We start from the raw sequence: 22,723 nt of genomic DNA on the forward strand, positions 1-22,723 counted from the left end.
TAGACAGACACAAGAGTGTATGCTGCATCCCATAAGAAGGCACAAGGAGTCTGGGCCAATATGTGTACTGTATGGAAATTGCAACAGCACGGAGGCTGGGATGTTGGATGAGGAGTGGATCTTATCCAGGGTCTTCAGTAATGGGTTATATCCATCAGCAAAGACTGTGCTTTCTTTCGGTACTTAAGGCCAGTCAGGCTGTGCCTGAGATATAGCTAACTCACATTAGCACCATCACTATTTCACTCGATTACCTGACTTACAAATTCACCCAACTCTGTTTTTTTGTAGCAGCCTTCACAAGCAGGATTTCTATCCACCAGAACAGAGCAAAAACAGTGATGGACACTTCGACTTTGCGGAAGTAAAAGTGAGAACTGACTGGGAATACCAGTATGCACACACAGCCTGAATACCACTAGGTAGAAATTGTGCCTTTTCCAAGTATGTTTGAGTAGGGGTTGATTGCTGACATCACTCTTTACCCAGAGTCATATGGAAAGTTAGAGAGCATTTTTGTCAACTAGGAAGAGGGGACATTGTGAAAACACTTTTCCAGACTCGCACTTCGGTGCCACAGAACAAATCTGAGCAAGCTAACTGGATGAGGTTGTGGGCTAGACAGAGATGCTAAGAGCAAGGAACCAGATTCAACAAGATGGCAGCGGAGATCCGATCAGATCCGGACGTATCTCTGAAAGATGGTTTAGATTGCAACTGTTGCAGGAAGTCGCATTGCTATAAATCAAACATTACACCAGCCTGAACTCACCAATAAGCCACAACACCTCTCAAAATGGCAACAAAGTAAGGGCAGGCAGGAAAATAAGTTTGTTGGTTTGAGTAAAACGTGTCTAGTAAAGTCTTCAGGTGTGAGAGAAAGGTATTTCACAAAACAGCTGCACCGCATTAACAGAATTATGGCTTCAAACCTCTAGTAGCCCTACCCCTCCACATCGACTGTAGAGGGGACATAATGGGTACCAGGAGTTGGGGGGTGGGGAACATGCTAGTTTTAAACAGTCTGCTAACAAAGCACAGGAAAGTGGAGGGAATTCCTAAACGGGGGAGGAACAGAAATCCACCTAGCTGTGCCCTTTCAATACACTAGTCATAATAAATAATACCCGTGCTTAAACACGAAGGCAGGCTGCAGTAACACGATGTAGCACACACGTTGCATCAGTAATTGTTGCATGTTTACTTGACGACTACAGCACTTGTAAGAAAAGGGCTTTTCATAGCGGAATGAGCCCTGGCCCTACAAACCTCACTCACCCACACCCGTGGCTTCAGATGGGAAGAGGTGCTTAACAGAAAGGAGGGACTTTAAATTGGCTGTATGAAGTGGGCCAAGAACAGAAAAGAAAACTGGCCAGTGGATTCACAGTCAGGTGCTGTGGAGGTTATGTAAGTGTGACTACACAAAAGAACCTGCAATTTTAGAAGTTCTCGAGTGCAGCATTCCTTGCAAACAATGTTTACCTTGACAGGTTTCCTACAAAGCAATTGAGTGCACAACTAAATCCCTCTGTGTGCTTGAGAAACTGCCTGCTCATAAGCAACTATTTCAGATATCTGTCATAAGTCTGCAAATTGATTAAGGTGTTCACAATCTCTTTCTCATATGCCTAAAATAAATTCCTTCACTATACTAGAGTACCCCCTCAAACCCACACACAGACACACACACCCAAATATCATTTTTGTGTGGGGTCCAATTCACTCTACCACGCTTTTGACATTATATGGCTTGACAATCACACAGATCACCACAGAGATGGAGTGTAAGCAGATGAGGAAAACTTTTTGCATTCAGTTTGCTGCACTCCTCCCTCTCGATCCAACCCTCCTCCCACCCTGGCTTCGCTTCAGAAAGCCTGGATGAGCTCTCTCAACTAACGCTGAAAGAGCCTAGGAAATGTGGACACAAACAGGAATAATTTGGTTTCCTGGTATTGAAGGAAATTTGGTGCAGTCTCCTCTCTGTGGGAGGTGGAGGAAGACAAGTGTGCATATATAAATATATCGATAATCAGGGTTATGGAGCTAATCAGAACGCCAGTAGTGGGGACTTAAAACATAAGTTCCACTTGCTTCGTTCGCCTTTTATCTGCAATCACAATCCTACTAGAGCTAAATGTTGAAACATGGTGTGAAAGATGTTTTACTGACTTAAAACCTTTTGCATTATTTCCCCCTCCTCTCCCTCCTACAGTGAAGTGGCTGACAATTGACCTACCTAAGTCAAGTTACCTCAGTTGGTTGCAAATCAGATGTTCAGCAAGGCCCAGAAGAAAAATCTCTTTATAGCCAAAAGGCCAAGCTAGTGTAGGAGACTGCTTTCATCAACTTATTTCGACTCCAAGAACATGCCCTCATATTGCAGAGTGCTCAATGTATACACAATTATTAAGAACACTTTCATTAGGTTAACAGTCATGAAAGAAACATGCTCAATTGTGGAAACGAATGCATGTTACAATTGAGGGGTTATTTTGGAATGCTATGATACAGCAAATTAAAGGTTTGCACTCTGGTATCAGTGGCAAAAAAAATGTAAGTAGTTTAAGGCCATATGTGTGCATTATTGCACATACGTATTCCTAACACAACCTAAAGTACACCTGCTGGAGGCCTAGCCGTCTTCTACCAAACTTCTCTCAGGTAATGGACTGGCTTTTTATTTTTGGTACATCAGGGATAGCCTCCCTCCGTTTGAAAGACACTCAGGCTTGTCCAGTCACAGGTTGTGGTCTTAGTATACTCACTGCAAATGTACAGACACCAGAGAGGAATTTGAGTTTTTGTATATTTTCCCAGGTTTCAAACACTTGCGCAGATTTAAAAGCACCTACCATAAACACAGATAATGAAAAACAAAGTCTAAATAAAATGTCATACATACACATAACACATTCATCATGAACAGTACATGAACATGTACTACTGGCCTTACTACACCAGGTACCTGGTAAAACAATGTTAAGAAAATTGACTAAACAAGTGCTCTCCCCTCCAGTTATATCCACCATCTCCATTATTCCTGCTCATTGGGTTACGTTGGAACTTTGCTATGTATTCATTTAACAGGGGTGCCGACAATTCTTACCTACAGGGTGAAAGCAGTAACACAGGCACTTAAATGTACATCAAGTGCCTGTATGGGGTGGGGGAAGGGGGGCGGGGCTCTGTCCTGCAGAGCAGACCTGTCCCACCTTCTGACACCAGAGAGCGGCTTACGCTTTCACTGCCCACAACAGAAGCCAATAGACCTGTTGTAGGTGCAGCTAAGCTTGTGCTCACTCTACAGAAAGACCACAGCAACTGCCACTAACAGAAGAATCAAGAGGCAGCATTTGCTGCTGGATCCACCTCTCACTGGGCTCTATGCTGTATTACACATGTAACAAACAAACGTTTACATGCACACTAAAACCAACAGACTCTTATAGGGTTAAATTATTTGAAGAAAATGAACACCTATGTTTGGTGCCTATGCAATCAACCTGTACACACCACTAGCTTCACACCTGGAGCTAGATGTAAACATGGAGTTGGTCAACAAATATCAGGGAAGACCAGTTCCTTTCAAGTGTGACTCTTTGAACAAAGCTCTATTGTGGAATTTCCGTCTCGGAGACAAAGGACTAAATAAAAACAATTGGGGTCTTACAATGACAAGATCCAGCCACTGAAGTTGATTTTCTCAGAACGCTTAGGTACCAACATTTTTTGCACCGTCTCTTTGAAATCAAAACTTGACATATGCTCAGCATTGCATGGCTCTTGGCAGGAAGGGGACAAATCCTGCTGCATCTTGCACCCTCCTTCCTCTTGGGGAGTCTGACACCTGAATGACAGATGGGGGCACTAAAGAAAACAGTCTTAAGGCTGAAATGCACACATCTGAATCGAAAACATGAGAGAATTTGCAAGTTGTTGGAAGTATGTACAGTATGGCCAATAAGAGTCCGTGTTTCTCCCAATGCATGCAACCCGTATATCCATAACACTTTCCCGAAGGGCCAACACTAGCCCCCAAACATTAACCAATGGAGCCCTGAAATCTGTCAACATCCTTCTAGCTGTGTAAAGCTTTGCACACAATGATAGATACGTTGCAATCCTTCAAAGGCTGGCCATATCACTGATTAGTTGCTGCAGTATTCCATGGGCATGCTTATCAGCAAAAGCAGACAGAGCAAGTTCTCACAGAAAGTTACAAAGTGCATTGCAAAAAGACAGGAAAAGCCATTCTCATTCACGGTTTGCTCTGGACCACTTATCGGTGGAGAGGGCATCACATTCCTAACATTTTTTTCCTGAAAACATTCGTCAAAACGATTCAAATGGAGGAAAAATTAAACACTAATGGGGCAGTCCAATGCGTCAATGGGTTCTGGAGCTCAAAGGCAGTTTTGGAAAAAACGCACCTCTGTTCATGTAGCAATGTATCAAACTGACACTATGACAACAGCACTGACGATCAATACACAACTCTTTGCAGCCTTAAAATGACAATGAAGAAGCCTGGTGAATGCCTTCCAGAGGCACATACGTCTAAAGTGGCAAGGTTTTAAGTTTTGCGCTGAAAGTGCATCTTTTTATACTTTTTAAGAAACCAGAACTCATTGTCAACTGCAGGTAGCCAAAAAGACACCCATCTTGGTCAGCCTTCCAAACAAACATTAACTGTAGTATTGACCCCTGAGGCAATGGAATAAGAGATGCAAACTCCCCCAACCAGAGTTCAGCTCACTACACTGAAAATCTGAGTTCGCTCTGCATCTCAATCACCTCCACACCTCCGGGGAAAAATAAATAGATTTTTGGAAATCTAACGTCAAATAGGAAAAATAATGAATAGACCCTAACAAAGCTCAGACGGTGTTAGTCGAATTGAATTCAAGCACAGAAGCAACTCTTCCTCAACGGAGGAAAACATTAATAGGATCCCAGATGAAAACTGAAAATACATCCCTGGCAGATACAAACACATTGTTCAGGGGAAGAAGCAAAAGGTTTTAGGCACAGAAATTCTGATGCACAAACATTTAAAGACCAAATACATTTTCAACATATCTGAGAATGGCAATTCCCGCGTTTAGCAGAAAAGGATTGGCTTGTGCGGCTAAGACTCAACCTGTAAAGAAACTGAACGCTGGCACGTACCGTAGCTTAGACCACCTGGTAAGCTATACACATCTCCTCGCAAAGGTGAAACTGCAGACCGAGCCTTTGAAAAGTAGGATCAGTTAGATACAAAAGACAAACTAATCACCAGTACCTGCTTTTACCCAGCTAATACAAGAACTGTGGGCACTGGCTACGCCACCATGGTGCGGAATGGGTTGCAGTGATTGGATTATTACAAATAAGGCTCCCAGAGAAGGTGCTGCAAAGGCTGGCAATTGGTTGTTTTTCCCACAAATACTATGCAGCAGAGGCAGAGTAAGTTACAGGTCAAGACTTGAAGGGCTACTTGAAGACCTTTCACCAGATAGCCTCTCTGAAATGCAGGTAACACTAGGAACAGTGTGGAAAATCACTCACAGGCTCAGATGGCAGTGCACAGGATGGTTAGCTACCCTGTTAGCAAGCTAAGGAGAGGGTGAGGGCGATGATGTGGCAGTGGGTGCAAGGTTTCCACATAAAGGGTACTGAGGAAATTCTGGAAGACAGAGTAAAGTAGAATTGGATGTTTACATTCTTTAAGGCCAAATTTTTGTGGGCAAGGTAATGACCGTAGAATGGATGCACATGGGAGAATGAGAAGCTCCATACCAAACCCATCCATATTGCAGCTGACCTCAATTTGCAATGTCTAGCAAGTTAGAAGCCTAGAACCCTAGCAACCTGTATGGGACAATGTAAGAGCGTACTACTTCAGACATCCACCTGCGCCTCAGCCAGGAAATGCTAGCCAAGGTGCCCAAGCAAACAAGCCTGAATTTCTTATGCGAGCACACCAGACTTCTTAAAGTGATTACTGTCCCACAGGCATCATTAAAGCAATGTGATCTGCAATGGGCCTGCTCGTGCAGACAAAGTGGGATGATCCAGCAGATGCAGTGTTGCGATGTAGATGTATGTACCTGAAACCCCAAGTCTGTGTCTATCACAGCGAAATTACAATCTATTGCATTCTGTTCTGTACCAGCCAAGGGTGCTAAAGAGGTACTCTTACATGCGCTTGATGATTCAGTCCCTCAAACTTAACACTGGGACTAGATGGGTGTTAATTTTTTGCCTCAATAATCTAACCGGTGCTCTTAAATATGCACCAATTATACCCATTCTACATCCAATATAGGCTGAGAGACCAAAAGGACAGCGGACAACACCATTAGTCATTGCATCGGGAGCGGACAAGTGGCACCACAATATCAGGGTCTAACATTTGCAATTGTGATGTCATATTGCGTCGGCATGGCAAGATCCCCTGGCATCAATAAAACAAAATCAGGAAAAACTAAGCTGTAAGAAAAGGGTTCAATGTCTTAAGTGGGCTGGATAAAGAAAGGTCATAAACAAATGGTGACCACTTGAATTGATGGGTATGTGGGGGACCTGAAGTATTAACCAGCAGCACAGAGGTCTGGTAGTGTACTGCCAACCTATAACACACAAAGCCTGAAACGTCTTACATAGCAAAGGAGCAAGCAAGACCTCAAGAAGCTACTGGGCTACCAGCGTTTGCACCTGCCACTTCATTTTAGAGAACGGAACTGACTGATTCCATCATTACAAGTGCATGAGCTAGCGTTAGTATGGCAAAGCAGTTATATGCCACAAAGGGAGTTTCTTTTGCTCTGGCAAGAACCATTCAAAAAGGCACAGGAATAGTGTGTGTGTGTCTGCCAGTCGCTAGGAGGTAGTAAAAGGATAAGATAACATCACCAAAACAAATTCAAACATTTCCTAAACACAAGGGTACTGGATAGAAGAAGGCGACTGAGAACCATTCTAAGTTCAGATGCTTTCCATAATAAATATACCACACTGGATTGCTATGCTCTACCAAAATGACCCACTATGACACTAGCAAACCACGACCAACCCCGTCCTTCAACCAGAACATACACTACTACAGCAAGCATACACAAAAAAGCTCACTGTTACCTGGTGTGTTGCAGATTGGTCCCTTCCAATGGAGCAGACCAAAGTAAGTTCCAATATGCAGTTACTTGGTCTTGTAAGTCCATGCAGGAAGACTGATTACAGAAGCCTGGCAGGACATTTGAGATAGAGGAGAAGGAGAGCAATAAAAATGCACAGGAGTCTTGGGTTTAAGGGACATGTGGGGATGGAGTGGTGCTTAATTGCTTCAGGGTCCAAATCCCCATTCCCTACTCAACCACTACAATTTAAGTATAGCTGGGCATGCAGCAATTATAAAAGTGGTTGAATGTAGAAGCTCTGAGGTATGCCTTCCAACCACAGTAGGTACTCGGATCATTCAAAGCCTGGAAGCCAATGTGGTACTGTGGCAGGATGGCTACCCAATGTGCTCTGGTGAATTGCCTGATCCTCAGTCACCACAATCGTGTTCATGGTTTGGAGGAGCCCTATTTGGAAAGTTCAAGTCACTGGCTCCCCAGTTGGTCAGGCTCAAGTCACCGCTCAGCTCTATCTCTTCCTCACCAATGCTCAATCAATATTAAAATATATATCTGTATGATTTGCAAACACAGGCATACGGATTGCCACAAGCTGCCCGACTTGCCAAGAGGAAATAACACTACGCGATACCAACAATTCGTTTTAAATACAGGACAAGAACAAAACAAAAAGAATTATATTTCTATTTTTTGTCTTTTCTTTAAAAGCAAGTACAGGTAATTTTAAAAAAGGTGCAACACTTAAAAGGGAAAACTTTGCTCGTTAAAAACTAAGCAGAAATTTGTGGTTGGCAGGGAACATAGAGAGAGGCTGAGATTATAACAGACACAAATACAAATGAAATTAAAAACCCCTTGCACATGAAACGTAAGACGCCCTGAAGTATGCACTATTTCTTTTTTAAAGAACATTAAGTAAACGTTTTCTTAAGCCCCACCATAGCGCCTAGCCCTCATTTGTGAAGGCTCAGTTATGGTGACAAGCACCTAGACCTGGCACAGGCAATGCTCTTCTGAAAGGACAGAACTTATGAACACTCTTCCCTGTCCCATCCAGTGTCCCCAAAACTGGTTTCATGGTTACAATCTGAGAGATGACAAGCTGGCATTGTCAATTTCATGGACAATTGGGAAAATTACAACATAATATCGCCAGGGTTTTGCGATGATAACCGCAGTTAAAGGGGAAGGGTGTATAGTGTATGCACCACCAAGGGGCGAGGCATCTGAAATAGCAGGCACTGAATTTAAGATGGAGGCATGGTGTTGTGACTTCTTGCTAGACACCTATTTAAGGGCTTTGTTCAGAGCTCTCAGACTGGCAGTCATTAGTACAAAAGTATGTACGTTCAGAGTGCCCGAAGATTGCCAGCTGGCGACACACTGACCAAAGTCAGATCAAAATTATTTTCAAACTCCACCTTTGATTTTGGAAGAGGTGACACTCGTGGACGAGGCAATACACATCTAAAAGCCCTTCTGAAACAACAGCTCATGTTTTTTTGGCCCTGTAATCTCACGTGCATTGTGGGACCCCTCCAACCTTGCCCTATTTAAAGAGCACATGATAAAAATGGTGCAAACCCTTTTATAGAGTGCGTCTGTCAATCATGTTTGTTAATGCATTCTTGCATACATGCAAACAGATGGCATAGACACAAATAGGCGAGTCCATTCAAGGGTGAAAAAAAGAGACTTAGAAAGCTGTAAGTGCGCCTTCCAGTGGGAGCCGCACACTGACCATGTACACAACAAAAAATACACACTTATGCAACAACGTTAAGTCAGGGAACCAAAACTTGAAATATATTACCAAGTATTCTTCACAGTGGAAGAGAACGTTTTGAGCCACAGTCGGTATTTACTTTCTGCCAAACCGTGGAACCAAGTTGTGCATCAATAATTACTTTAACAAAAGAAAAGAAATAGCGTTTATAACGCAACAGACTTATTATCAACCACCTCCTGTAAAACATATGGTGCAGAGGGGCTTGAATCAAGGCGGAGATTTGGGGATTCATGCCAGCTTGTACACCATCAGCGTCGCAGAGCCATAATGAACGAGAGGCATGTAAGTGCACGCAAACGCCTCCACCCGTGCAAGACGTACACACGCCTTGCACATGCAACCAGGCAGTTCCATATGCCGGGACTAATCACTCACACCAATAAAAAACCCTCTCGTGTGTTTTTAAAGTGAGGTCTTGGTAGATGTCCTTTACACACACACGCGCACACACACAAACCCCCACCCCCTCCCTTACAAACAACAAATATTGGTGAATACCTGCTCGCAGCGCCCCAAATATGGAGACAAATCACTCACTCACACACTCAGACACACACCCAGTGCAACCAAAGTTAAAAAGCTATTTCGTCTTGTCAGAATATATGTTTCTTAGCAACAACTTCAGTATAACATGAAAAAAGTGAAAAACTAGAAACTAATTTTTTTTGTCTTTTCCCCCTGTGTCTTTTTACCCTCCCTCACTCCCGCCCACCACCCACTCCTGTTTTTCAGAATTTCAAATGATGCGCGTTCATGCTTCACATTGTCCTATTAGGCCATAGCTTTTGCACAATTCAAGTATTTCTAGAGTGATATGATTTTTTAATGTTTGTTTTTGTCTTTTTTTTGGTTTCCCAATTTTAAAAAAGACAAAAAATGTTTATAAATGCAGGGAGGCAAACGGTATGTTCTGAAATCCACGACATGGAGCAAACCCACCTCTGAACGGTCACTCAATCTGGCTCCAAATTCTCTCTTTTTGTTTTTTTAAGTCTTTTTTTTTTAAAAAAAAAAGAAAAGAAAATGGTGTTTATTGCAAGTTGAGGAGGGGGTGAAGGTTAAGTTAGTGCTGCAGCTGCTGCTCCAAAAAAGGTCACACGAGGTCAGAGTTGAAGGTTCAAAGTTCAGATTGAGTCTGACCCCCCTCCTAGGAGGTCGCCAGGTAGTAAGGGAGCCGGACTGCCCATTCGATGGGGATCCTCCACACTAGAGACACCCCAAAGGCTAGAGGGTCCCCAGAGTGATGCACTAGGAAGGTCGGCCCCTCCACCACCACCACCACCGCTCCACTGTCCAAGCCCCGTTGATCCGCCAAAGAGATTGAGGGTGGGTCCGACTGGGTCGGCCTGGTTCTGTCCAGTCTCCAGGGACTGCCAACCGGCATTGGGGTTAGTCTGGGTGGCAGATGGCGTAGCAGGCTGGGATTGTGCAAGGAAGCGGCTAACTTCGTCATCTGTAGCAAACTCTGCCAGAATGGTGGTATTCCCCAAAACGCACCTGAAGAAAGAAAAAAGCGACAAGTTAGGCATTGCTAGAGGCTTTTAGTCCATGTCCACTCCAGGCAATTTTCCCCAAAAACGTTCAAGGATGTTTGGATGAGGGATGATGATGACGTACGAGACAAAATAAAGGATTGCCTGTTACAATAGTTTTATACTTTCACTATTGCAAAGTCTCATGCAGTGCATAGTTTTGCTTCCTAATGGCTGAGTTAGATTTTTTTTTAAATATAAAAACTTGAAAAATAGACTTAGATAAGACATGTTTTTAACGTCTGACATTGACCTGAAATCCACAAAGCTCCAGACACCATCTTGACATTGTATTCTTCCATGACATTGTATTCATTTACAGAGGTCAAGGGCCTTAACGAAGCAATGTGCCAGTTCTTTGCTGACCTTCAATTTCACTGAAGGTGAGCTTGGGTGCATTTGACATCTCATTTTTTATTAGAAGATAATGGGGATAGACAGAAAGAAATATTATAAGAAAGAGTGCCACCTTTAATAAATTCGTTTTAAGTGCATTCAATATTCAATAATACATAATCACCATCAGATCAAGGTGAACAGTTAGAGGAATGTATCCAACATGATAAGAATTCAATTGTCCATTTCCTAGTAATTTAAATACACTAGCTAATAGAAGCAGCAGCAATGACTAAATAATGCCAATTTAAAATATATATTTCAAAGGGTCTCAAATCCTTAAAAATTGCAGCATACCTAAAATGCGCTTTTTGCCAGTAATACTATCACCTTTAAAATAGTAGTTAACCAAACTCAAGCATTTATCAAAATATGGGAAAATTGGATGAACCTGATCTGGGTAGATTCATAATCGAGCCATCACAATTGAGACAGATTTGTACCAATGAATAAGGAATATTACTAACTGTCCACAACAAACTTTTAGCATTTAAAAAAATATCTGTATTGAGAAGGATCATCATTTGGTAATACTGTCCTAAAAATCGTCTGGTTTCCTAAAATTAATCATATTAAATGCATTGGCATTTTGAAGGTTATACAGAAAAATGGTGGAGGCTTTACAAACACCACCACAGCTCATGCCCCCATCACCAAAATCAGTTATTCCAAGTCACATTAGGTGCACGTGTTCTGAGGAAGGCAACCGTTACACCGCCCCCTTAATTGAGAACAACTCAAATGATATGCATGTTTGGCTCAGCACACCGTCTTTGTATCAAAGCCTTGTGCTAATAGTGTATTATACAGTACAAATATAATAGGCGAGGAACATATCACATTCAAATGTACAGTGAGACAGTCTCCAAAAAGGTCATGATGTTCCACAGTTTGAGTCATCCTTTATTGACGTTTAAGTTAGCAGACATAATTTGTCATTTGTAGCAGAACCAATGTGTTTCGTGCTCTAGGAACTTCTTCAGGGCTACAATAAACTCCCCATACATACATTAAACTCATTTAAAATCCTCAATATACACATTCTTTAAAAAAGAGAAAAGAACGAATATAATCATTCTATTTCTAATATAGTGATCAATATTGCACATCACTGAGCACCTCAGTTATCATTCACAAAACATTATCCAACAATTGCACCCTAATGTGGAAAGTGGACCAATAAAATACATTGCATCTTGAAGGTTCAGTAATCATGTCATAAGTTATTATAAACATAGTTTAGTGTACCTCATAATCCTTAATAAAACCCCTTACAGCTAGATTAATTTCTCACATATCCCACTATAGGAATTCCATACCAACGAACAAGAACGAATGCAAACAGCAATACTGTACAATTTCTTGTTTTCAAATAAAGTACATTTCTCTAATGATCCATATCCATAAAGGTAGTCACCACAGGTCTGTAAATAAAAAGCATACATTGCGTCATCATGTCACCCGGTAATCCATATGATTAAGTTCCTTTTAATGCGTATTTATATGTGTCCCCTTGCTCTTCTCAAATAACATTCTACTCTATTCAGAGGACCGCTTAGGGACCCATCTAGATATTCCATGAGATATCTAACCACAAATCATGTATCGAAACCGAAGCACTGTTATTTTCTCCCATTCTATTTTCACATTGTCAGATAGGGTAGTATTGACAGTTTCAAACCATGCATTTACCACAATGTTTTTAAATCATGTTGACCCATAAGAAACAATACATGCGCTTCCCTGGGACTCAAGATAACATGCATACATATAAATCCAAATGAAATGAAGTGCAGCACATAGTATACTCGCAGTGTTCAAGATGGATTCATTACAGAGAAAGTAATAATTCTTATAATTCCTCTGCATTGTGATTTAGTATCCAGGAACAGCAGGGTCGGTAGGAGAGTGATCTGTCTGGCTTTATAAGTATTACCTAAAATCGCATACATAGTGTAAATTTGCAGAGTTCAAAAGAAGTAGACACCTCAACTCACCCGTTTCAAAGTCAAACCCTTCCCGGCATACGGCGTGTTCGCCACGTTCATAGTGAGCGCCATCTCTGATCTCCTTTTATATTCACACTTCTTGCATACAGAGTTATAGAAAGAGGGCTTGCTGTTACTCGCCCTCGGGTGGCACCATCTTTGATACCTTTATCTACTTTTGTGGCTTGGTGTTTAAATCCTCAATATCTGGGTGAGGTATCCGCTGCTTTTGAACTCCACAAGTTATTGCCATGTATACGATTTTAAGTAATATTTATAAAGCTAGACAGATCGCTCCCCTATGAACCTTGCTAAATGAGAATGTGGCAGAAGTACAATAAATATTACTTTCTCTGTAATGCATCTACCTTGAACACGGGGAGTACTCAGTGTGATGGAATGCATTTTATTTGGATATGTATGTTTGTGATCTTGGGTCCCAGGGAAACAGATGTATCGTTCCTTATGGGTCACATTTATTTGAAAACATTGTAGTAAATGCATGGTTTGCAACTGTTAATACTTCCCCATTTGACAATGTGAGAATAGGAGAAAATAACAGTGATTTGGTTTCGATACATGGTTTGAATTTAAGCATCTTATAAGATCTAGAAGGGTCTCGAATGTGTCCTCTGACTAGAGTAGAATGCGATTGAAGAACAGCAAGGGGACAGACACATTGATAGGGATACGCATTAGAGAGAACATAATCATATGGACTTCTGGGTGACAGGATGACACTTAGTAAGCTTTTTATTTAAAGACTTGTGGTGAATATGCCAAATTGGGATTTGGTGCAGAAATGGATCATGAGAGAAATGTACTTTATTTAAAAGCAAGAAATTATAATGTATTTCTATTGCATTAGTTCTTGTTCGTTGGTTTGGAAGAGACTGCCCCATAGCGGGATATGTGAGAAAATAATATAGCTATAAGGATTAGTTACTTACCTGTAATCCTAGTTCTCTTCCAGGGGTATCCTCATCAAAGTCATAAGCATTAGAATATTCCCGCCCATGCGCGGGATGCCGGAAACAATATATTATATGTGCCCCACATACATATATATATATATATATATATATATATATAAATAAGCAATTACAGCCAAATAAACAGTAGAGCTGAATTATGCTGTAAAGAATTTCCACCATACATGAACATTTGCATTAGAAACATGAGAAACAACACCAAAGATTGTTTAGAAACTGTTTTAATGCTTAGAAAGCAGTAGAAATTCTTATAACTCACTGAAAGCATAGACATCTCCCAGGCTGCATTGCAAACACACAGTCTAAAAAGACTGAAAAGCTAACCTGTAGCTGCATGCAACAAAAAACTGACACCGTGCCTTTAAGGCACCCATGACCCCCAGCTTCCCATCATGCCTCAGGGGTGACAGTTAGGTCAGTTGTTCTTTTCGGAGACTGAAAAAACCAAGTAACAAATAGGTTAACAATATCTCCTTATTAAAAATATCCTTTGCCCGGGGAGGTGGGAGGGTTGCTTATGACTTTGATGAGGATACCCCTGGAAGAAAACTAGGATTACAGGTAAGTAACTAATCCTTCTCTTCCAGGGGATCCTCATTAATAGTCATAAGCATTAGAATAGAATTGCGAGCCTCTCCTCATCCCTGGGGCAAATGAATGACAAGACAGTAATCTCATCAACAAGCCTGAGAAGGCTATAGGCTACCCAAACAGATTTCTCAAGGAGGCTTGCCCTACTTGAGTATCGGCCCTGGAATCAGATTCAAGACAGTAATGCCTAGTAAAGGTATGAACTGATTTCCAAGTCGCAGCTTTACATATCTCTGACATTGGAATGTCATGTAAGAAAGCTACTGTGGCCGCTTTCCCTCTGGTAGAATGTGCTTTGGGTGATACCAATAAAGGAATGCCTGCAAGCTGATAGGCCAATTTAATGCAGGAGACAATCCATCTGGAGATGGATCTCTTGGCCGCTGGAAAGCCCGTTCTCATTGAACCATAATTCACAAACAGCTGATCCGTCTTCCTGATACCCTTGGTCTTTTCCAAATAGAACTTGAGCACTCTCTTAAGATCCAAGGAGTGCAGCGACCGCTCAGCCGGGGTCGTAGGATTTGGAAAGAACGAAGGGAGGGAAATAGACTGATTTATATGAAAATCAGAAACCACCTTAGGCAAGAAGGATGGATGAGCTCTCAGGACTACTCTATTGTGGTGGAAAACAATATATGGTTCCTTCGCACAGAGCGCTTGTATCTCGCTCACTCTGCGCACTGACGTAATCACCACTAAAAAGGCTACTTTCCAAGAGAGATGTTGCAAAGAGGCCTTGTGGATGGGCTCAAAAGGAGATGACATTAACCTGGATAGAACCAGGTTCAATTCCCAAGGAGGAGAAGGATTTCGCACAGGGGGTACACCTTTTTCAACCCCTGGAGGAAGTCCTTAACCACCGGAACCTGAAAGAAATAAATCTGATTAGGTGATTTCCTGTACGCTACAATGGCTGACAGATGCACTCTAATGGAAGCATATTTCAAACCAGAGGTTGCCAAGGAAAGGAGGTATGGTAGGATTACCTCCTCCTGCCCTTTAGTAGGATCTAGGTGAAGATCTCTACACCATATTTAAAACCTTTTCCATTTGAACGCATAAGACGATCTCGTGGAAGGTCTCTTAGCCTCCTTTAAAATGTGCATACATTCGGGAGGCAGGTTCAGATGCCCATATTGCAGGACCTCAGGTGCCATGCCGTCAGGTTCAGTGATGAGAGGTTGGGATGCAGTATCCTCCTGTTCATCTTGCTCAACAGGTCCGGTCTGTAAGGAAGCCGTCTGTGTGGACACACAGACAGATGCAGGAGGTCCAGGTACCACCACTGTCGTGGCCAATCCGGAGCTATCAAGATCATTTCCATGTCTGACCTGAGCAGTTTGGAAACTACCTTCGGAATCAGAGCTAGGGGAGGAAACGCGTAGGCAAATGTCCCCGACCTATCCATCAGGAGAGCACTCCCCTGCGTTCCTGGCCGGTGGAATCTGGACGCGAAGGCGTGGCATTTTGCGTTTTCTTCGTCCGCAAACAAGTCTATGGCTGGACGACCCCAACAACGAAAAAGTTCTTCTACCACTTCGTCGTTTAGCACCCAGTCTGGCTGATCTTCGAAGTGCCTGCTGAGTGCGTCTGCTTTGATGTTTAACTCTCCTGGAAGGTGGACCGCCACCAATGAAAGGTTTCGAGCGAGAAGCCAGTGCCAGATGGTCTGAGCCTCCCGGGAGAGGGGGCGTGACCGCGTGCCTCCTTGCTTGTTCAGATATAACATGGTGGTTGTATTGTCCGTCTGAACTAGGTTTGAGTTGGACTCGATCGCTGGAAGAAAAGCTTTGAGAGCCAGAAACACCGCTTTGAGTTCCAGCATTGTTGATGTGGTACGTCCGCTCCTGCGCAGACCACTGACCCTGAATCTGAAGGGGACCCATGTGCGCTCCCCAGCCTTGCAGAGAGGCATCTGTCACTATAGACTGGGTTGGTAGAGGATGGTGAAAAGGAACTCCCACCAGCACATTCCTCGTCCGAGTCCACCATTTGATGGCATCCCTCGCTGTTTGGGAAAGAGTGATAAGATCTTCCCAATGCCCTGTCGCCTCGTCCCACTGGTCTTCGAGAGCCTGTTGAAGAGGCCGCATTCTCAGCCTGGCGTTCGGAATGAGAAAAATGCAGGACGCCATGGAACCCGGCAGGGAGGCTACCTGCCGGACTGTTGGAAGCTGAGACTCTAATAGAATCCCACACTTCTGCCTCATGGAAAAAAGTCTCTTCTCCGAAGGAAACGCTTTTCCCAATTTTGTGTCCAGAACAGAGCCTAGGTAGTGAATGGACTGTGTCGGCCGATGGACTGACTTCTCCAGATTTACATGGAGACCGAGCTTGTGCAACTGGTGTAGGCAAAGTTGCAGATCGTGTGCTACCTGTACCGGAGACGGGCCCTTTAGGAGCCAGTCGTCCAGGTATGGATAGATGAAGAGTCCCTTTTTGTGAAGAAAAGCCGCCACCACTGCCATGCATTTGGTGAAGACTCGTGGTGCGGACTTGAGTCCGAAGGGTAGCACCTTGTACTGGTAGTGTTTGCTTCCTACGACAAACCTCAAGTACTTGCGATGCCGCAGTGCAATCGGAATATGAAAGTATGCATCTTACAGATCCACCGAACACATCCAATCTCCGGCTTGAAGATGTGGGCATATTTGGTGAAGAGCTAACATGCGGAACTTTTCTCTGACAATGACTTTGTTTAGGAGACGCAGATCGAGTATGGGTCTGAACTTGTCCTCCTGATCTTTTTTGGGGACAAGAAAGTATCTGGAGTAGACTCGCTTTCCCCTTTGAGAGGGAGGAACCTCCTCTATAGCTCTTTTTTGTAGCAGAACTTTCAACTCTCTTCGGCGCAAGCTTAGCTGATGAGGGCAAGAGCTCTTTGGAGGAATGTTCTTTGGGAGCACACGGAAACGTATCATGTATCCATTGTGCAGTATATTCAGCACCCACTGATCCCTTGTGATGCTGACTCACTCTGCCAGGTGTTGTGAAGCACTTCCTCCCACTGGAGTGGGGCACGGCGCCAGAGGAAGCCACTGCTCAAGCCTTTCCTCCTCACGTGGTGGTAGAGGACTGTTGGTGACCTCCTCTACCCCTGTTGGATTTGCCTCAAAACTGGGATTTTCCCTGGTTCTTATTTTGGGACCACTTAGGGGTTTGAACCCTCTGTTGAGCCCCTCTTCCCTTGTTGGTCTTAAAGCGGCGTTTAAACTCTTTTTTCTTCTCCAAACCCACCGCTTTTACTGTATCCAGCTCTGTCTTCATACGAGTCATCTCTTTGTCAGCATGTTCTCCGATGAGAGAGGAACCCGAAAAAGGAAGATTAAGGATGGGTTGTTGAGCATCTGGCTTCAGCCCTGTGATGCGCAACCAAGCTGACCTCCTGGCACAAACCCCATGTGAGTAAGAATGTGCCGCAAGCACTGCACCGTCCGCTGCTGTGCTTATCAACTGGTTCGCCATCAGACATCCTTCCGTCATTGTTTCTTCAAAGTCCTTCTGGTCCTCCTTAGGCAGCTTGGACTTGAACTTTTCCATGGAGTCCCATAAGGCTCTTTCGTATCTACCCAACAGCGCGGCCGCACTGGAGACCTTCAGCGTGGAGGCAGCTGAATTGCAAACTTTGCGACCCCACGAGTCCTGTCCTTATCTGGTGGTACTGAAGAGGAAGCAGCAACTGCATGTGTCTTTCTTGCCGCTGCCACTATCACAGAATCTGCTGGAGGGTCAGATCAAATAAAAAATGGGTCAGAGGAAGCTGGTTTGTACTTCTTCTGTATGCGGGCTGGCACCGCTCTGATGGTTGCTGGAGTTAGGAAAACGTCCTTGACAGGATCCATAATCCCCGGGACCAAAGGCAGCAGTGGACGAGAGACAGATTTTTTGTGCAGAGTTTCAAAAATTACTGTCGTAGCAACCTGGGGGACAGACATTTCAATGCTCAGCTTCTGAGCTCCTCTTTGCAGGACATCTAGATAAGTGCCGATGTCATCCACTGGAGAGGATCGAGAAATAGGACTATCCATCAGCGTGGGAGAGTAATCCCTCTTGGAAGACCTGGTAGAAGAGGTAGATGAAGTAGACGGAGGTCTTCGACGTCTACGGTGAGCACCGTGCCTCCTCTCACGTGATCATCTTGGATGCTCTTCCCTTCTAGGAGAGCGCGATCTGACCTGATCGTCTCCTCTGGGTGAACGCGACCTGACAGGATCTTCTCTTCTGGGAGATCGAGATCGAACCGGATCTTCCCTTCTTGGAGAGTGGGATCTGGTTGGTTTTCTCACAGGCGATTTGTCAGCTTGGCGCCTGGGAGGACTACGCCTGTCCACTTCATCCACCAGCCTCTGGAGAGGAGATCTGTGCTGCGGACTGACATACTCGCGCATAAGCTTGGTAGCCCCTGACTCCAATGATCCAATGACTTGTACCATCTGGGTGACAGTCTGACCTCCGCAGCCGAAGGATCTGGCTGACACACAGGAGATCTGGGGACAGGACTTCTGTGTGAGAAGTTGGCCTGATATATGATGCTCACTAGTTCTAGTGATCACCTTGTATCAGTCCAAACAACCCTTATGGTGATTGGTTGTAAGTCAACCTTATAGATATCCTAATGGTAGCATGGACAAAGCAGTCTTAGGCTAAACTGTTTTGGCATGTGAAGCCAGCTGTTTTACCACAATATAACCCCTTGAATACCAGATGAAAGGACACCACACAGGTTGTTATAACAGTATATTTATTAATAACAAACACCTCTGAACTCTTTATGAGATCAGAGGGCTAAGCACATGACAATCTCTTAGGAAAAATACGATAAGTTGCACAAAATTACAATGGTGCCCTAGGGGCACGGCAAACCATATACTAAGTAAATGGTATAAGGAAATCGATAGAAGGAATGGAGCTGTCCAGAGGCTGTAGGATCGTTGGGACCACGCTACCCTAACTTTAGGTAAGTAATAGGAGGCCCACGGAACGTGTGTGAACTCACACGTGAGATGCGTAACAACGTCTAGGGACAGTACAGTTCAAGAAAAAGGTAAGTACGGACAACCCTGACTAGGTAGGACTAAAACGACTGTGAATCTGGACACTAGGAGAGTCAAGCTAAACTTGAGCACCGAAATGCTCTCGTTACCTCACCCGCGGGCTGCGGGTGCATAGGTGCGAAGTCGTGTCGGGTTTCTGCGTTGAAGTCTATGGAGTCTGGAAGAAAAGATGCTGCAGGCGACCAGGAGGAAGATGTCCGGTGTGATCCACGGGTGGATCGAGGAAGAAGAGGACCTGAAAGCAGAGGGGACAGTGTTCAAAGTCACTAGCCAGTGACCGGTGTGGAACCAGGAGGGAACCAGATGCTGTCGTCGCGATCAGGTGAAGAGTGAACGCTTGTCTCTGCAGCCACGTGGACCAGGTGGTGTCTTCGACGACCAGGATGGAGGCACGAGCTGTCCCACGCAGGCTCTCGCTGTCGCCAGTGTCGGATCCGGATTTGGAATCCACAGGCCTTGGCAAAGGCAACCCACGCGGTGAGTGGAAACGGCGTCTGGAGTGGACCAGGAGGGTCCAGGGTGCTCCTCTTTTGGAAGGGAGCAAGGGCCAGTCTGGAGCAACCAGACCAGCAGTGTAGTTTTCAAAGGTCGTCGTCTAGGAGGCCACTAGCCAGCCGGCAAGTGACTAGACAACGCGTCGAGCAGCAAACAGGCAGAAGGGCCCCACGCAGATCTCATGGATGCTGGAGGGCTGATCTTCGGTGCAGGGGCTGCTCGGGGCTGGGGCTTCTCAATCCCCAAAGCACTTGGTCAAGTTTACCTCGGGAGTCGTGCTGGAAGCGAAGTGCAGTTTCTTTCAAGATGGCCGGTCCCACGTGTCTCGTCGCACCCACGGGTCTCAGCTTTGCTGCAGATGTGAGTTGAGGTCGGAGAGGTCTGAGAATCCGGGTCTCGTCGGGCTCTGAAGTCTGGATCCTCGAGGGAAGACGACAAAGTGAAGCCGCTGGACGCTTGATGGTGCCTGCAGTTGCAGAGTGGACACTCCTTGCCCACAAGGGAGATTTCTTCAGTCTTCTGTGGAGCAGAACGTCTAAGTCCAGAGTTTCTTCTTGTAGAGTAGTTCAGGATTAATCTAATTTGGAATGGGACCAGCTCCTACCTTTATACTGCTAAAGGGGGCTGTACTGGTGACCAGGTCCCTCCCCTGGGTGGGACCTGGAAGGGGGGTGGTTACACCCCCTATCCTTTGTCCGGTTTCGCGCCAGAGCTGGGGCAGGGATGCCCCAGCAACTGGTTTGAACCGGTGTATGCACAGGACACCTTGTGTGCCCCAGGCATGTCTCATTCCTTTCAGGCCTATCCTACCCAATACACAAAATCCTGTCTGGGGTGGTGCTAGCACCTCCCAAGGCAGGAAACCCTTTGTCCAAGCCTCCCTCGCTGGAAGGACTCTCAGCAGCAGGAGGTCAGACTTGTGTCTGTGGTGGCAGCATCCATTTTGTGATGCCAAGGCTCGAGTTAACTTTAACCGGGGTTCACAGTTACATACATGTCGTGTCCCTCTAGAAGGGTGGAATGCTACCCCCGTCGGCCAGAATTGGCGAGGGGGTAGTATTCCAATTCGTATGACACCTTACTCGACATGTTTTGATAATGCTATACCAAAGTTAGCATTTAACCGCGAGGATTATAATGCACTTAAGAGTATATGGTATAGCGCTATCATGGAACAGCTATAAGGACTTGGTTCCGCAAGCTGCAGACAGGCTCAGCTCATGCCAGAGCACAATCTCACATAATTCCAAACACTCTGCCTTCAGGATTGATAAGGCCTGCCATAGGAGTGACTGATAGAAATATACTTGTCCATTTTAGGGTTAGATATAGGTAACTATATCTACAGCAAAGGGTGATTACACCACCTTGCCCCAGCTGTCTTACCAGCCAGTTGTGTCTGTTTAGATGACCAGCCAGGGGTGGCATAATACATGCTTCAGCTCCTGGTAGGCCCTGGGTACACCTATGCCCTGGGTAACTAAGGTACACTGTACAGAGACTGATAAGGTGGCCCAGGACCAATTGGTAAATGCACCTAAAGTACATGGATGTCAATTTAGAGAGAGAACAGATAGCAGGATGCAAGTCGTTTTCATCTCGGATCACTTGGAGATACTGGAGTACTGATATTGAATACTTGAAGATCCATATGAGTCTGGTCGACTCTGCGGTCTAATTCGATTTTTTGCTCATTTAATTCCTACGGCCGATGAAGAGTACATCACTCGTTTTTTGGAGTACATGAAGTTAGTACTGAGCACTAGACTACCGGTTGGTGTTAATTGAAATTTACAGCCGTTCTACCTTAAGTCATTAAGGTGTTGGTGTTATACAAATCTAGGAGCAGTTCCAGTAGCTCCGCTACGCATGAAACCGTGACCGAGTAAAGACTTTTTCTTAACTATCAGTCCTGAAGATGGTCTCAGAAAGTGCTATTTAGGAGACCGAAACGTCGACCTCCATCTCATCCCTATTCTGTTTTATTCATTTTGATCTGGGATAGGTGTTTTTAGGTTCTGTTGAGTCACTTATCAATTGATTTATTTGTGTACCTTCAGTCCTAATTTTTTCTGTATTATTTACATCTGTATATATGAAATCACTTACCCCTTAAAAACTTCTTTTGATAAACTCTATTTTTCCAATACACTTTTGTGTTTGTTGTTTATATGTCGTTTATATGTTTTGACTAAATATAGGTTTTGTATTGAATTGAATATTGATTTTATTGTTGCATTGATTGCCTGGAAGGATCACTAATATATCCTTTGAAGTTAGCCAGAATCACTAATTGTTCTTCGAACAAATCCCCTTGAAGGCACTTAAAGGCACGGTGTCAGTTTTTTGTTGCATGCAGCTACAGGTTAGCTTTTCAGTCTTTTTAGACTGTGTGTTTGCAATGCAGCCTGGGAGATGTCTATGCTTTCAGTGAGTTATAAGAATTTCTACTGCTTTCTAAGCATTAAAACAGTTTCTAAACAATCTTTGGTGTTGTTTCTCATGTTTCTAATGCAAATGTTCATGTATGGTGGAAATTCTTTACAGCATAATTCAGCTCTACTGTTTATTTGGCTGCAATTGCTTATTTATATATATATATATATATATATATATATATATATATATATATATATATATGTGGGCCACATATAATATATTGTTTCCGGGATCCCGCGCATAGGCGGGAATATTCTAATGCTTATGACTATTGAGGAGGATCCCCTGGAAGAGAAATGGCTGTTATTAAGGCTGATGAG

The 22,723-nt window shown here is 44.0% G+C and overlaps 1 protein-coding gene across 13 annotated transcripts in view; it reads right to left on the reverse strand.

The window, feature by feature from the left end:
* Nucleotides 1-9,706: 9,706 nt before the first annotated feature.
* Nucleotides 9,707-22,723, reverse strand: part of TNRC6B (trinucleotide repeat containing adaptor 6B) — a 1,174,734-nt gene continuing 1,161,717 nt past the window's right edge. For all 13 annotated transcript variants that reach the window (XM_078683361.1, XM_078683372.1, XM_078683380.1 and 10 more), the window contains one exon: nt 9,707-10,410. In XM_078683361.1, the coding sequence (XP_078539487.1) occupies nt 10,038-10,410 (373 nt within the window). In that variant the 3' untranslated portion in view covers nt 9,707-10,037. The remainder of the gene's footprint in view (nt 10,411-22,723) is intronic.

Source organism: Lissotriton helveticus, chromosome 1_1 (genome assembly GCF_964261635.1).
Source record: "Lissotriton helveticus chromosome 1_1, aLisHel1.1, whole genome shotgun sequence".
Taxonomy (NCBI): domain Eukaryota; kingdom Metazoa; phylum Chordata; class Amphibia; order Caudata; family Salamandridae; genus Lissotriton; species Lissotriton helveticus.